Source organism: Passer montanus, unplaced genomic scaffold (genome assembly GCF_014805655.1).
Source record: "Passer montanus isolate IOZ18808 unplaced genomic scaffold, ASM1480565v1 scaffold6, whole genome shotgun sequence".
In the NCBI taxonomy this organism is placed as follows: domain Eukaryota; kingdom Metazoa; phylum Chordata; class Aves; order Passeriformes; family Passeridae; genus Passer; species Passer montanus.
In genome coordinates, this window is record NW_024371037.1 from 4501354 (window position 1) to 4517755 (window position 16402).

A 16402-nucleotide genomic window follows, 5' to 3' on the forward strand; every position below is an offset into this window, starting at 1 on the left:
AACAACAGTTTTTAATGGCCCAGTGAACAGCAGGTCCCCTTGGACTAACAAAGATGCAATAAGCACAAGAATTCCATCTGCCTGGAAAAAAAGGTGTTTGAGGTGGAGATTCAATCATTAATCACCCGTCTTTGTTTCTTCTAGCTCCAGGAATTTTCTTGGTAGTACTTGAATCAGGAGAATGAATCCCTGATTAAGATAGTCTCCTGGCAGATAAGAGAACAGAAATACTTCCTAATCTCTGATCTTTATGAGTGCCTAAAAGCTGCATCTCCCAGTGCATCTGAAAGAAGTGCACTGTCATGTCTGAGATTTTCAGTATATGATGTATCTCACAAGAGGCTCTTACAGGTCTTTGAAGTAGCTGGAGATGGGCAATTTGATTGGTTTCACATGTTCATGCCAAATCTCATGGTAAGTAGAACTTGAGGTTATGAGATATTGCAGTAATACATATTATGGAACGCTGTAAATAATTGAACAGGGTTTTTTTTTGCCTGTGGCTTTTCAGTTTGGGATTGAATTTCCTTCTGTTCCTTGGCAAGTTCTGTGGACTGCCTCTTTTTCACAAGCACCTCATCTAATCTTTAGTGATGTTTCTCCTGGAAGAGCAGTGCTGTGTGTTGCACCTCTAAATGACTGTGAGACTCTTCCCTGCTTGCCAAAATAGTTGAAAATCCACCTATGGGTGAACAAGCACAAACAAATAAGATGCCTTGTTACCTTGTGTCATTTCTTTAGGAAAGTAAACTTTAAAAAAATTAAAACAAAAAAAAAAGCCCAGAACACAGGATGGAAAATGAAACTCCAATAAATTTTGAAAAGCATGTGTCTAAATTGTTCAGATGATGCCAGAATTTTATCTGAATTGGCTCCTTTTCTTGCTATTGGACATGGTGAAAGGAAGTTCATACAGATTTGTGCACTTTGGTTGGTTATCTGTGTAACATCAAGGTACGTTCGGTCTTCACTCAGAGGCTTCAAATTATATTTCAAATATCCTAGCACTCACATACCTTCTGTGAATACACAGAAGTACAGGGATAGTGCCTTTCACGTGGATGAGCTAGATCAGCCTGGAGTCCAAGGTATTTGACTAATTCCTAAATACATGGACTTTTGCCAGTGCTTCTGAGGAGGATGCTGCTAGCTGAGTACCCAGCCTTACCTGTACTCTGGTGAGTCTAGAAACAGGTCTTCTGCATGGAAAATTTCAGCTCCAGTGTCACTTGAGCATATCTAAGCACCTGAAAACAAGGGTATAAAATCCTGGATTGGAAGGGATCTTCAAGATCATCTAGTTCCAAACTTCCTGCAGTTGGCAGAAGCACCTGTGACTAGACCAGGTTTCTCCAAGCTCCATTCAGCTGGTCTTGAACTCTCACAGGGTAGGGCATCCACAGCCTCTTTGGGCAACCTCTTCCAGTGCCTCACCACCATCACAGTAAAGAATTTTTTCCCGATACCTAATCTGAATCTACTCTCTTTCAGTTTGAAGCCATTCCCCCTTATTCTGTTACTACAGCTCCTGTAAAATGTCCCTTTCCATGGTTTTTGTAGGCTCCCTTCAGGTACTGGAAGACTGCAGTTAGGTCACCCCAAAGCCTTGCCTTTTCCAGGCTGAACAACCACAATTGTCTCAGCCTTTCCTTGCAGGAGAGGTGCTCTAGCCATCTAACCACCATGGTGCCTTCTTCTGTACTGAGTCCAACAGGTCAGTGTGCTTCCCTTGCTGGGGACTCGAGAGCTGGGTGCAGCACTGCAGCTGTGGTGTCACCAGAGCAGAGGGACAGAATCATTTCCCTCTCCCTGCTGGCCATGCTGCTTTTGATGCAGCCCAGGACCCAGCTGGCTTTCTGTGCTGCAAGTGCACACGGCCAGGTCATGTCTGGCCTCTCATCCACCAGCACCCCCAGGTTCTTCTCAGCAGGGCTGTTCTCAGTCCCTTCATCCCCAGCCTGTATTGATAATGGGGGCTTGCCCCAACTCAGGTGCAGTACCTTGTACTTATTAAACCTCATGGGATTCCCACGGGCTTGTCCTAGAAGAAAATGGTGGCAGACTTTGTGGCTGCGCATTCTCTCATCTGGCCATGGAAGTCTTGTTCCATGGATTCCCTGCAGGGGCTGGAGCTGAAAACTGCAGTGAAACAGTGAGCTGGAAACAGCTCCAGAGGTATAGGTCAGTTAAAACCGGTGCTAGTTAACTTGAGTAAGCGTCAAAGAAGTTCTCTCCCCCACCAGTATCAGACATATAATTTAGCTAGTAGTGAGAAAGGGATGACGTTTTCTAAAATGTCACTTGGTGGGAAAAAATACCATGTAGTCCTTCTGTATAGGAGTCTATTTTTAAAATGAAACTTGCACTTCATTAGTTTGAAGAGTAGTCTGTAGATAAGAGACATTTTCAAATGCCAGCAGACCTTAATCAAGCTTAGAACTTTAGGTTGTATTTATGGCCAGCTGATTCACTGACAGAAAAACACTGTGGTATTTTGCACACAGACCAATTGAGAACCAAGCCTAGAGCTGAGCATCAGAGTATTGGTACACATTGAGTGATGCTGTAGTTGAAGAAGTATTTTCTCAGAGCTGGTTTCAGCATCTCCCTTTCATGCTGTTCCTCAGGTTTTGGTGCTGCAGTTCTTCCTGCAGCTGTTTAATCATCTGAACTAAAAATGCTTTGGATGAGTGGGGGAGAAAAAAGTGGTGTTTTTGTAAACTGAGCCTGCTTTTCAGTGTAGTTTACTGCCTAAGTCACCAAGTAGTTAAGCCAGTCTGTCAAAGACAGGACAGGATAAAAAGAGGCACTGAGTTTACTTAACCCCCCAAAAAGGAGAGACTGTCTGGAGTGAGATGTCTGTGGGCTGGTGTGTCCCAGTCAGGTTGCAGGTGTCGATGCAAGGGTTTCCTTCTGCTGTTCTGCTTTATATCTGTCTGCACCGCTCGTAAATTGTGGAAATACCAAAGCAGAAGAGCAGTTCAGCTTCACTTACCATTTTAGCTTACTGTGACATCCAGATTTCCTTGACTTGACTCCTTGGAAGGCAGGAAGGTCCTGGTTTTAAAATTGTGCCTTGTAGCACAGCCACTGGAGTGCTTATGTTGCCTGTGCAGACTTCTTGCATGTTTTTGAATAGTTTGTCTTAATGAACCTCTTGGACTATGTGCAGTGTGTATTTTTTTGTTTTAATGAGGTATTTGCCTCACAGCTCAGGAGTTGTGTCTGTAGCTGTTCCTGCTCAAGAACAGCTTGAGCTGCTGGGATTCAAGGGATTTTTGTCTAGAGACCATGAAGAAGCCACTCCACTTTTTTCTTGCCCAGCCTGCAGCTGTGATCTCGGGTTTGCTGGCTGACCATGAGCAGTGGACAGTGAGAAGGCACAAATTCCAGAGATCCCTGCAGCATGGTGGGAGATGTGCTAGTGGACAGAATTACACTCACTTGCTTCATACTTTAAAAGAGCAATTGCTCTTTTAAAGAAATGTATTTTAAGCTAGGCTAGAAAGCAAAATGGCATTCTAGAAACCAGAATGCAGAGCGCTGATTCAACTGCAGGAGTCTTTTGTATTTGGGGAAGAGGGAGGCTTGCTATTGCCATCACATTTGTGTGCTAAAGTATCCTGTCACCCAAATGACAGCCAGCTTTTCTCCAGCCTCATATGACCATAGGGCAGAAGCCAGAGTTGTCTGTCCACTCCTCAGAGCAGGACTGCAAACGTATTCTATGAATAAGTTGTTCAGGATTGCTCTCTCTTTATTTAATAAAATAAAACACTGATCACATGTACTGTGAAATAGCTCAAATGGGGGTAGCCCAAAATGCTGTAGTAGAGAAGCATCATTTTCTTTGCGTGCTTCAATATTAGTGGGATGGCAGTGAGAATAAGCAGAATGAGCACTAGTCATGCATTCAGTGTCTCATGTAATCACCCTCAGAGTACCACCAAGTCCAATCACAGCACTCTGCCAGCGTCAGGAAGAACTTTGGACTTTTGAGATTCCTTCATCCCTGTTGTTAAATAAAACATAAAAACCATTCAGTAAGGGTTTGTCACACAGATAGTAGCTGACTTTCTAACCCTGGCATATTTTTAAATATATGTGGTCACATGATGCAGATAAAACAACATGTATGACTATAGTTGAATATTAAAATTGTGACTAGTCTCCTATTCTGTGCAGCAGTAAAGTGGTAGAAATATAAATTCTGATTCCTAAAATCTGCCTAAAAACTGTCTTGATGTAGTTGATATGAACTAGACAGAACTACTGAATAAGTTGAGCAAGATTTCTGCTGTTGCAGAAACTGTTCTCTGGCTTGAGCCACCTCAAGAACCATACTGAAACAGGCTGGTTTTACCTACCACTGGGGGAGTTGCTGTTGGCTTTTCTGGTTCTCTTAATGGCAGTAGAGTTGAAGAGGTGACATGTGTGCCTCTTCAGTTTGTACTTTTATTACTTCAGCCTTTATTAGAGACTGTAGAGACGCATCTTTTTCTTTTTCTTTTTTTTTTTTCCTGGACAGTTCTTGAGCAAATATTCTAGTTTATGACAATAATGTTTAATTCTCTCCCATTTCTTTTTACTTCTTGCAGTTCTTGTGTGGTTGGTGAAAATTAGCCTACACTGCAGGAATGCAAGAGGAGCAACAGCCTGAGGTAGGGAAGATGAAGTTTGTATCTCAGTACAATTGCAGGGAAGGTCAAGACTGAATCAGCCAGGTTCTTCCACTTATTTTTGGGCAAGTTCTGCAAAGTCTTAGGACTGAGAATGCTGGTGTGAGACCCCTTTTAAAATGGGCATAGAGAGCTGAGTGCTATTTTACGTGATACATTTAGGTTCTTTTCAGGTTCTCTTTCCTTCCACTTGCAAAAGCTAAAATAGGTATTTTCTATTATTCTACTTGCATGTGAGGAATTGCATAAAATTGCCTAACTTATGAGATTAAACCTTTAGGAGGAAAAAGGTTTTGTGAGCAAATGACAGAAATTGATTATATACAAATAATCTCATTGTACATGGCTGAAGTTCCTTGCCATATTAAATTGAGATGCTTTTCTATCCTTTCTGTTCCTTTTTTTCTTCTTTCATATCCATGTATCTCAAAACCGTTTTCCGGTGTAATAGGTGAAGTTCAGGAAATTTTTATCCTATGAAGTATAAGAACATCAGGTCTTTTGTCCTGTTAATAAAAAGAAAGGACAACAGATTCCTAATGTGGTGGTTTAGTGCTGTGCTCATTGCAGTGTTGTGATGTTGTGATGACAAAGCCAGCATAAGTGATAGGATTAATTCCATATGTTACAGATGGATAAATTTTTCCAAAATATTGTTGTGACTAGACTTAACGTATGCAAGCAGTAGTCAAGCCATATGTTGTGATCAAAAGCTGAGCTGGTGTTAAATTAGATCTGTGCATGTAATTGCAATTTGCAGTGTAATTGCAGTTTGCAGTTGTCAATGAACAGACTTCTGCTTTGTAGTGAAAGGATGATGTGTTGCTGTGACTATTTTAAACTTTGCACTGTAAAGCTGTTGTACTGTTTGAGTTTAGTCCATGAAATGTATAATAAATTTTTCCTTGCCTTCAGTGGGGCCACGGTAAGACAATCAGGATTTATTTTCTCAAAATTCCTGTTTGGCATAATGGAATGCAAGAAGAAAATAATTACTCTTATAGAAAGCTCTTAACATTTGGGTGTGCTTTGTACAGCTTTGCTTTAAACCTTACCAGGTTAAGTACAAAGTGCATAAACCAATCATTTTAGCTGAAAGGCTGGCATCCATCAGGAGAGGTTGGCTGACTGCTTGCTGACTCATTAATATTGTCTTTCCTTTAGAAAGTACTTAAATGATGATGGGTTCTCATCCCATCTCTGACTTTTTGACTTAATGTTGGTCAGAAATTCCAAATTCTTCCAGTAATCATCCTGATTAAACTTTTAATTAAGGTAGTTGTCTAAAGGTAGTATATAATTTAGCTTTCCCTTACTCCCGAGTCTTTTCTGCACTAATCTGCCTCTCTGGCTTGAATGACATTGTTTGAATGACTGGAATTATTTAAATTCTATGCACGAGTTTTAATACTTGCTGTTTAATGAAAAATAAGAAAGGGTTTTGTTAGCCAAAGACTGTATCATATATTTCTAGGGATAATATCGGAGAGGCAGTCTTTGTGAATCTTTTCAATTGCCTTCTGTTCCTTTCGAGAGCAAAACTCTGCAGATGCCTTGTATCTTTTGATTTCTGATATGTATAAAGTCAACATGCACATGAACTTTCTAAGATTTGATGTGCATATTGTGTAATTGCCTTATTCCAACAAATACTTGGCCTGACTCTTCTAGAATGGATGTGCTTAGTCTTGTTAGTACTGATGAACTTTGTCAGACTCCTGACAGACTAATGCTGACTGATAGTTGAGTCAAATGGTATAAAATAATCAGTGCACATTTTAGTTTTCAACACAAAGTGCTGTAGTACTGTAGTAGTGTTAGAGATAAATTTGTTTCTTTTTATCTGGAATCCTATTTATTTTAAAACTCTCTGTCAGGTATAAATATTATCTCTTAAAATAGGCATGAAGTAGTCAGTTTTCAAGATGTTCTTTCTCATACTCAGGCAGCTAGGAAAAATAGTTGTAAAATCACAGATGTTTTGAACCGTGACACTGCTTAAATTATTTACTTGCTTGAATGTTATTGGTAGGTTCAAATTGAGAAAACTCACAAAGGGAAAGATGCATTGAAACGATTCATTATAATTCCCAGCCTCCTTTTGAATTTGTTTCATACAGGCTGCTGCAGATCCAATGTCGTCCTCTGATGCACCAGAAGATGGCCCAAAGGAAACGTCAAGTATATCGCAGAATATCTGTATGTTTCTGGTTGGACTGGGAGGGTGTATCATACTGGAAGGGGTATTTAAATGTCCTTGCCTTTTCTTTACCTAAAAAGGACAGGGCTGTTGGCAAAAAAAGGAGATGCTGACGAAGTCATAGCTGATTTAATCTGTTCTTGATTTGTTTCAAGGCCCAGTTGTGTAAATCAAATTTAGAAAGAGCAATGACATATAGATTGTCAGTTTGCTGATCCCATACTTTTAAAAGTAAATATTTTCAGACTTAGTAGATACACTCAGCTGTTGTTTTAAGCTTAACTATTGCTTTCTAAGGCAGTAATGCATGAGTATATGTTTGCTTTGACAGTCTGGCATGATATGATGGTGATGAGTTGTCCCAAGTGGAAAATTTTGCCCATGCTAGCATGATAATGTTTTGGCAAGCCTGCAGGATGTGGCAATAGAAGTATTCCAGCCAAAACTGTCTTGTGAAGCCCTGGAAGAGTATCTTTTCTTACCTGTTATTGTACGATCAGATAATGACATTAAGACTTGTCTTTCTCAAGAGGAAAAAACAAAGGCTTCTTAGGGTTTGCATTATCTATATTGATAAACTGTTATGATATTAATGTATCCAGTGCTCCTTTATAACAACAGGAACATTCTGATTGTGCTTTCTTAGGGCAAATTAGTGCGTAACAGTAACACTGCTGAATAATTCCTAGGGATCTCAGCTTTCATGGGAGCAAACAGAGCATTGACTAAAGCTATGGCAGGTGTATGCAGACTTGAAGCAGATGCATTTTTTATGTTGCTTTTTTCTGCGGATATAGAAGTTAGTTCAATAAAAACCATAGCTGCTCCTGAGAATGTTTTCCTTAATTGTGATCTTAAATTAAAACATTTGGTTCTGTACCACTATCACATTTTTTCTTCACATGAGACATTATTCAGTCCAGTACTGACTATATGTGTGAGGTGAAAGCTTGAGAAATAAATAAAAATTAACACCCTTTAAGGGTTACCAAATATGTAGAAACCACTTTCACAAATGGCTTTAGGCTATGAAAGTATTTGAGACGGGTATTATACACACTTCCCCATGTATTGTGTTCCCCATTAGGTATCTACTTTTGACCATAGTGGGGGGTGGGATATTTGCTTAGGTGGGTTTTTGTTCATCTGCTGCTTTTATAATTATGTGACTGAGAGGGCTACAAATGCAACAGCCTTACCTCTACTTGCTTTTTCAGTCATGTTTTGCTTACCTCCTCCTCAGCATCACCAGGTGTTTTGGCAGCAACATTGTCCTAGCTCAGACAGTAATGATTGCAGCACACCATGTTCTTTGGTATTGACCATGAAGTAACAGGTTGCTCAAATGCTAAGAAGGATGTTGAAGGGTTGCTTTTGGTTGTTTTGGTTGCGTTTTCTCTTCTGTTTGTTGGTTTTCTTCTAATTTGGTGGGGTTTTTGTTTGGTTGGTTTTGTTTTGTTTTTTTTTTTACATAAAGTCTTACAAGATTAGTATTTGTGGGACACAGCTGGGGCCAGAGCCACACAGTTAAACCAGATTCATAAAATGAATGTGTGGTAGGAGGCTGTAATTTATCTGCATCTTTGACATCCTGCCTACAAACTGTTCACTAATCTTCTTTTTTTGTTCCCCTGGGCTTATGATCCTATTCCAGGCTTCTGGAGACCACTTGAGACCTCTGCTAACTTGTGCAGCAGCTTGCCAGAGAAAGAGAGTTGGTTGGAAACAAAACTCTGCTTTCCTGCTTGATACTTTTTTTTCCTAAGATGCCATTGTAGCTTTAAGATGACTCATTCAAAGCAACTTTAATTTCCCATTGATGTAGATTTAAAGTTTCTCTGTCTCAGTGGATGCGACTACCTGGCAATGAGCATCTGCGACAGAGCTGATAGATCCTCCTGTTTTCCATACAGCAAGCTTGACATAGAGCTAAACTCACTTTGTACCATTTTGATCTTAAATACTTGTTGAGTCTAGGGAAGAATGATTGGATTCCTGATCTAAATACCTCTTGAGGTTTAGTTTTCCTTTGTGTACTGATCCCTGGTGTGTTAATCACAGAAAAGGCTACGGTTGGTACTGTAGGTATCCTATATGTGCCAATATGTGGAGGTGACTTTGCCATCATATTCACACCAGTGTCCATGTGTTGCTATCGTTTATGTAGATAAGAATCCCAAAATTGAACACTTTGGGTTTAAAATTTAAAAAATGCTTTTTTTTTCTTTTTCTCTAATTTAGTGCATACTTTTTCTAAGTATTCTTTGCTTCTCTGTCCACCTCACCTGCCACACAGCTTCTCTCTTTCCCTTACTGAACTGCGTGGACAACCTGTCCCAGTGTCCACAGGGTAGGAAACCTGGACTGAGACCCATGCTTGGAGGCAGCCTCTCCAGTGATGGCACTCTCAATGATGTAGCTTCAGAATTGAATGTAAGATTACAGTGGTAAATCAATGGCCTTTTAGCTCTGCTCTGCTGTTTAGTGGCGACATTTTTATTTTCTGTCTTACTTACCTGCACTTTATATCATGTGTGCTTTTCTCTTCTGTTTTTCTTTACATTTATAGCTGATGCAGATGCATTTAAAATTCTCCTGGAGATGAAGCTGAAGAAGAGGCAGAAAAGGCCTGCTTTACCAAGCACTGTGACTGAGCTTGATACTGAGGATGGTTCTAAAGTATATGTGGTTGGAACAGCCCACTTCAGTGACAGCAGCAAGAAGGATGTAGTAAAGGTAAATACTCAGTGTGAGCCCTTCAGCAGCATCTTTACAATGTTTCAACTTTGCACTAAGTAGAATGAAGTCCAGCTCTCTGACTTGGTTTTGTGCTGTAACCTTCAGGCTCTGTTTTTTCTAATTGGCTGTTGGAGGGCTAACAGCACTATGTGATGAGAAGCAGATGTGTTACACGAATAATTTTTGATGCAATACATTGGTTTCTCAGCTCAAATATTTTTATTTGCCCTTCAGTGAAAAAGGCAGATACAGCCTCAGTGTAGAAATCTCACTAAGTGAAGCTTACATTGCCTGGATGTTATTTGGCTGTTAAATCATCCTGCATAAAACTTGGATTCCATTCTCAAGCTGCAAATGGGTCTGAAGCCCTAGTGCAAGTAGGAGCTATTTAATATTGCACCTCCTGCAAACTCTGCAGTTTAGACTGCCTTTATTCAGGAGGTAGAGGGGGAGGAATCTTGTAAGAACCAGGGTTGCAGGGTTGACAGTTTTGGCGCAAAGTGTATTCTAACTCAGATGGCAAAATACCACAGAGAACAGTCAAATTAATTTTGTGAATGTGAAAAGTTTAATGTGAATGTTTCTTTCCTGCTCCCCTCCCCAGCACAATATGTTCACCATTATCCTGTCCCAAAGCATTTAGTAGCTAAGACATTTTGCTGTCACCTTCCTTAATATTTTTGTCAATGCATAGTTATTTGGAGAGCTCTTACTTACTATTGTACTGTTTTTTTAATTGAAAATTATTATTGGAATGTGATCTTAAGGTCCTTTTTCTCTTTAAAATGTTTATATTGGCTGCATTTCTGTTTATTCGTTTCTAAAGCAGTATAAATAAATTCATCTTTTTCAGACAATACAAGAAGTGCAGCCTGATGTAGTTGTGGTGGAACTGTGCCAGTACAGAGTTTCTATGTTAAAGATGGATGAAAAGACGTTACTAAAAGAAGCCAAAGAAATAAATCTGGAAAAACTTCAACAAGCTATAAAACAGGTATGATTCCTACAGTGAGAATTAATGGTTTGTGTTAAGAACGATTTATCAAATTGCAATCAAAACCAGTGTTCCCACCAGCTGGGAACCTAATACTGTTGATGTAGGTAAGAGTAATATTGCAGTGGCAAAGCTAGGTAGCAATGAGGACTTTCTTTTCACGACGGGGTTGGATGGGCAGATTGTTGACCTTGACAGGAATCCTCCTGCATTTAACTGCTGCTCCATTTGCAGGACACAAGTCTAACTTTGCAATTGTAATGCTCTGCTAATATATTTAAATATTATTATTCCTACAATCTGCATCTGTATCACAACTATTAAAGAGCACTTAATTTTGGTGTTTTCTCTTTAGCTGCATTCCTTCTTCAACCTAGTGTGTTGCTGTTTAATTCTTACCTATCCACTTGTCTTTGGAGTAGTTTCTAATTGACAATAGGCCCTGAAGGGGGATTCTGAAAAACTTGGGCTAAAAAGTGTGGGATTCTCTTCAAATTAGAACTACTCTGGTAGTTTGATGTGGACATGTCTGGATGTGTGTGCAAAAAAAAATCCTGTATTTTTTCAGTTCCACTTAGCTAGCTTGCATTTGAGTGATTTTAAGCTAGACACAGTGCAACAACACAAAGTTGACTTAAAAATGGCAGGACACTTGATTAGAATGGCAGTGTTTGGTCAATAGTAAAGAGTTTCAGTGACCAGTTGGATGAAGAAGTTTGTAGATTGTTATTTTGATTGTGTGGTAACTGTATATTGGAATTGCTTTATTGATGTAATTGGGGGATTTCTGGGATTTACCCTCCCCCCAGAGGAATAGAATCTGCATGCATGCAGAAGCACCTGCAGTGGCTCGGGGCTGTGCAGTGTGTGTGCTCACACACAGGGTCTCAGCTTTCTGACTCGCTGAGGCAGACAATAATGCCTTTCCTGTTTTCTTTATGCCCTATCAAAGGAAAAGACACTGCATGACACTTGCATGTTGCATGAATTGCTGCATCTGTCTATCTTAGGTAAAATGGATTATTCTGATGCACTGAGCCAAAATGCATGTTCACAACAACTGGAACAGAATAGGTGGGGGTCTTCTGACCTTGTGAACAGGCACAGAAACTTTTTTTCTTTATATCAAAGCTAAATACAAGTTTGTTGTGTTAAGAGGAAAAAGACAATGAGAACAAAATAGCAGATTTTTTTTTCTCTGTGATGTAAAGTCACATTGGCAGCTTTGCAGTTACCATTTCCTACTGGGGCTTGAAGTGATCTTGCATGCAGACAGTAGAAAACACAGACTCTATTGGCTCCAAAGCCAGAAAATACTGCAAGGATCCTTCCTATTCTTACAGCTCAGTATTAGTCTCCTTTACTTTATTTGCAGGAATAATGCAAATAATGAAATTTGAACATCGGGCCTTATAAAAAACATATTTCTCTATGGTCTCAACCAAAAAATTCCCCAACCTTTCCCCTTTAAATCACTAACAGTATGGATTATATAGGGAAAACCAGGAAGAACAGCCCAACTATCCCATGCCAAATGATAGTCTTTGTTTTTCTCTGAGAAAAATCAGACCAGTATGTAAGTTGCTCAGTTATGCCTTAGTTGCCTCCTCTCATTGAAATGAGATAGGCCCAAAAGCTACACTAAAAGTCAAAGCTGCTTTCAACTTTCATCCTTAAATTTGGAAATGAGGAAAAATCCCAAATGGTGTGTTTCTATAATCACTTACATTTAATATTAAGCACTAAAATTGGATTTTATTGCTCTTAATTGGAGCTGAAAATTGAGCAGAATGTTAACATGAAACATACATATTTGCAATGGATCACTGGCATCCACAGCTTATCAAGTAACTGCTGCAGGTTAAAACCAGACTTCCTTTAGCTCCTTGGTGAATTTCAAAACCCTTAACAACATGGTGCAGACTGGTATCTGGCTCACATGTGGATAAGCTGGAGCTGTGCAGTTACAGTTGGCTTAAACCAAACTGATAAGACAGGTTTTTTCTTACCTTCTCCCTGGCTTCCTGCTTCTGCCATCCCTTCTGCGTCCATACCACAGAACTGTTTAACCTTTAAGTTATTCAGACACTTGGTTCAAGCACACAGAGTAAATATAGACTGAAATAAATCTGGTTATCCATCTTTATTTTCTTAACCTGTTTTAATTTTTGTTGAAGGGTGGAATACTTTGGCTACACAGTGAGGTAAACTGATAAAAACTGACATATGGGCTGTATTGTTCAGTGAATTGGCTCCAAAATGTAGCTTCAGTGTTGTTTCTTCATTAAAATAATTAATGATTGTTTCATTTCTGTGAACAGTGCATTCTTAGGCCTGTTTTTTTACATGTTTTTCTCCCTCTTCTGCCAGAACGGAGTCATGTCTGGATTGATGCAAATGCTGCTTCTGAAGGTTTCTGCTCACATCACAGAACAGCTGGGAATGGCCCCAGGAGGAGAATTCAGGGAGGCTTTCAAAGAGGTGCGAACTTGAAATGGCTTTTCTGAGGTCAGATTACTACTGGCCTTTTGCTTCCAGAGTTGAACTCAGTAAAACCGTTTTGCTGTTGCCTAGAAAAGAGCACTCTGACCATACCTCTGCTGAAGCCAATGAAGTAGTAAAAATCATTTTAGACTTCAAACTGCACCTTAAGGGACAAAGATTTGTAGATATAAGTGGTAGGAAAGCAATTCAAAAAAGGCTTCAGATAAGGCTTTTTCCTGATGATATTTCTGAAGACATTTGTTTTCATTAATAATTTTGTTTCTTTTAAATAACTATTTTTGAATTCTGAATATTGATCTTGGTTTCACTGTTGGTGGTGTCAGGATTTCAGGCCATGAAAACCAGCTCTAAAGGATTAATGAGATCTGACACATTCCATTCATCTACAAAGATTGGGGAAGTGAAATATCTGACTGATGTGTTAGTCCTATGTGGTCTTTTAATGTCACCTTTTGTACTACTGCCAGCAGTGGTGCTGGAATTAAATAGTAGCTGTGTTTTACACTACTCTTTTTTTTTTTTTTTTTTTTTTGTCTGGGAATACTCTGACACATTCTGCAAGATGGATGCAGACACAGAAAATAGTATCTTGCTATTTTTGTGTGAATGATGTACTAGTAAGGAAATCTGAGAGACATTGCTGATAAGTAATCTGGAAGCATTTGGTATATTTGTCCTTAATAAAAAGAAAACTTCTTCAAGGTTTATTTTCTTGAGCATTCTAGACCAGAATGAAACATTTTAAGTGTTTCCCATTTTAAGTGGGAAAGAAAAAAAAAAATCTCTGTCCTATTCTAAAGGATTGCTGAAAATTTTTAAACAACTATCCATAGGAAAATTTTCTAGAAATTCTGTACTGTGCTAAAATGTGTCAGCATGAGCTATAGCCAAGTCTGACATTATCATGTCGTATCTGGCATCAGTTATTGTCTCATAAGCTCTTTCTTTAATATCTTTTACAATGGCAAACTGTAAGATTGATGATCCTGACAAATCCTAGGTGAAAGCAAAACGATGACACCAATGATGGTTCACCTCAGACTTTATTCAGGCCCAGATAGATATTGAGCCTCACTGTCACCTTATGTAGTAATAATCAGAAGCTTTGTCTTCAGTACAAGTAACCTCAAGGGTGTGGCATTACAATTTAATGGTTTTTACTGTAATACCTACTGCATTGTGTAGTGAATTTATTCCTTTATGAAGTAATGTAGCAGTATTTTGTAAATTTTACTTATTGCAAAGCCAAAATATTTTTTTATGTTGAAGTAGGAAATACCTTGCTCTTAAAGATACCTTGTATAACACAGTAAATCCTTAACATTCATTAATAAGACTGTGCTGTGCTGCAGTATGAAATGTTGACTAGTTATTTGTATCTTCCCTTTCAGGCCAGTAAAGTACCTTTCTGTAAATTCCACCTTGGTGACCGGCCCATCCCTGTTACATTTAAGAGAGCAATTGCTGCACTTTCCTTCTGGCAAAAAGTCAAGCTTGCTTGGGGCCTTTGCTTCTTATCTGACCCCATCAGGTATGAACAAGCACCCCATATGATTTATGTTTGGGGTGGATTATTCAATTCTTCAGTCTGACTTTAGCATGAGGGTAGTACCCAGCCTGATGCAATGAAATTTGAAGTTAGTGAGAAGGATGAATATACAAACTATCCTGCAATAATGTGTATTCTTTAAGTGAAAGCTTTCTTTCTGATCTTGTCTGGTCTTCCTTTGTCTTTCAGTGCATTACTTCCAGGTGAAGTGTAAGATGAGATGCTGAAGAATTCCTAGTATACTTAAAAAATTTCTTTAAACTATTGTTTTATTATTTTTATGCAGAAAATGAAATCTTTCCCACTACTGTGTGTGGATATTGTAAATAAGAGAGAGTAAAGGTCTCAGTACAATAATTTGTATATTCATTAGAGTTGACATCCAGCCATCAACATGAGGTTCCTTGAAAAATGAAGTAATAATTCAACATCAAAATTTTCAGTCTGTTGATGTTTCTGTGTCTGTTGAAAGCTAGCATTTCTCCTTTAGCTTGCCCTGTTGACATTTGTAGTGTTCTTTTCATCTTGGAAACTAAAGGAAGCCTGTTTGATGTCATTCTTTGAGAGACAGTGATGCCAAACCAGATAATTTCATTGCCACAAGCTATGACCCACAGCTAGGGGTGCTAACAGAAGGGTTTATAGCACCTATGAAAAGAATAAAAGCTCATTACATTTACTCCTGCAGTTCTTATTTTGCATTTCCTGCCCATTTGCTATTTTTCTCTTCTGTGAATTGGTTTATAACTTTGACGTCCCTGCTAAAGACCTGTGATTGACACTAGGAACCTGCAGATCTTTCTCCATGTCCTCAGAGTGTGCACTACAGTGTGCCTTTTTTGTTCCTTAAGTAGAGTCTCCCTTCAGTGATCAGATCTGCTTCCTCAGAAGAGCTGTGTGTAGGCTCTTCTAAGCTTATTAACACACACTGAAAGTGGGGCACCATGGCAACTCCTGCCTTTGAAGCCCTAGTGGTTTTGCTGACTTGAGTTGTCAGCTTTTAAAGTGGGAAAGGAGAAAATCCAGTTGAACTGGCTAAAGGCAAGTGACCTCTTTTCTTTCCCTTTCCTTCACTGCAGAGGCATTGTTAGGTATCAAGTTCTACAGGTTTATGGAGATTATTTTCCTTCTGGAGAGGAAAACTCTGGGGGAAGGGAACTGTAGACTGTGCTTAGGTGTAATGCCCAATTGTTTTTATTCATTAGTTGTTCTGCGTTGACCTTTAAAAGCGTAACAGATACTGAGAAAACTTACCTTTTTTTCAGTAAAGATGATGTGGAGAAATGCAAACAGAAGGATTTACTGGAACAGATGATGGCAGAAATGATTGGAGAATTCCCTGATCTTCACAGAACGATTGTCTCCGAACGAGATATTTACTTGACCTACATGCTGAAGCAAGCAGCAAAACAGATAGAACTACCTCGAGCTTCAGAAAGTAATTATTTTAAAGCAGAGATTATAACCAGCAAGGTGTTCTGTGTGTAGTGGTCCACAGTTCAGTTCTCAGGAAATCTGGGATGTTCAGTTCATGACTACCACATGTCACATAAGAGACAATGCTTTAAAAAAATTAAAAAGGGGTATTACTCTACTGTTGAAACCACCTAGACCAGTAGACTCTAAATTATGTTTCCTTTCTCATTGTGCTGTTTAAAACTGGTAAGTACTAATTAGCCAAACAACTATTTCAAAAGGCAGGGATCTGGTATGACAGCACAGTATGGGACAGTTGT

The 16402-nt window shown here is 39.1% G+C and overlaps 1 protein-coding gene across 4 annotated transcripts in view; it reads left to right on the forward strand.

Moving 5' to 3' along the window:
* The window catches only part of TRABD (TraB domain containing), a 31788-nt gene that overhangs the window by 6997 nt on the left and 8389 nt on the right, over nucleotides 1-16402 (forward strand). For 2 of the 4 annotated variants that reach the window (XM_039726916.1, XM_039726917.1), the window contains exons 2-8: nucleotides 4599-4661; nucleotides 6800-6878; nucleotides 9449-9615; nucleotides 10472-10612; nucleotides 12983-13093; nucleotides 14509-14648; nucleotides 15932-16104. In XM_039726916.1, coding sequence (XP_039582850.1) covers nucleotides 4638-4661; nucleotides 6800-6878; nucleotides 9449-9615; nucleotides 10472-10612; nucleotides 12983-13093; nucleotides 14509-14648; nucleotides 15932-16104 — 835 coding nt within the window. In that variant the 5' untranslated portion in view covers nucleotides 4599-4637. Of the gene's footprint in view, nucleotides 1-4598; nucleotides 4662-6799; nucleotides 6879-8072; nucleotides 9313-9448; nucleotides 9616-10471; nucleotides 10613-12982; nucleotides 13094-14508; nucleotides 14649-15931; nucleotides 16105-16402 lie in introns of those variants that run through there. The other 2 variants (XM_039726918.1, XM_039726919.1) reach the window with 2 other exon arrangements.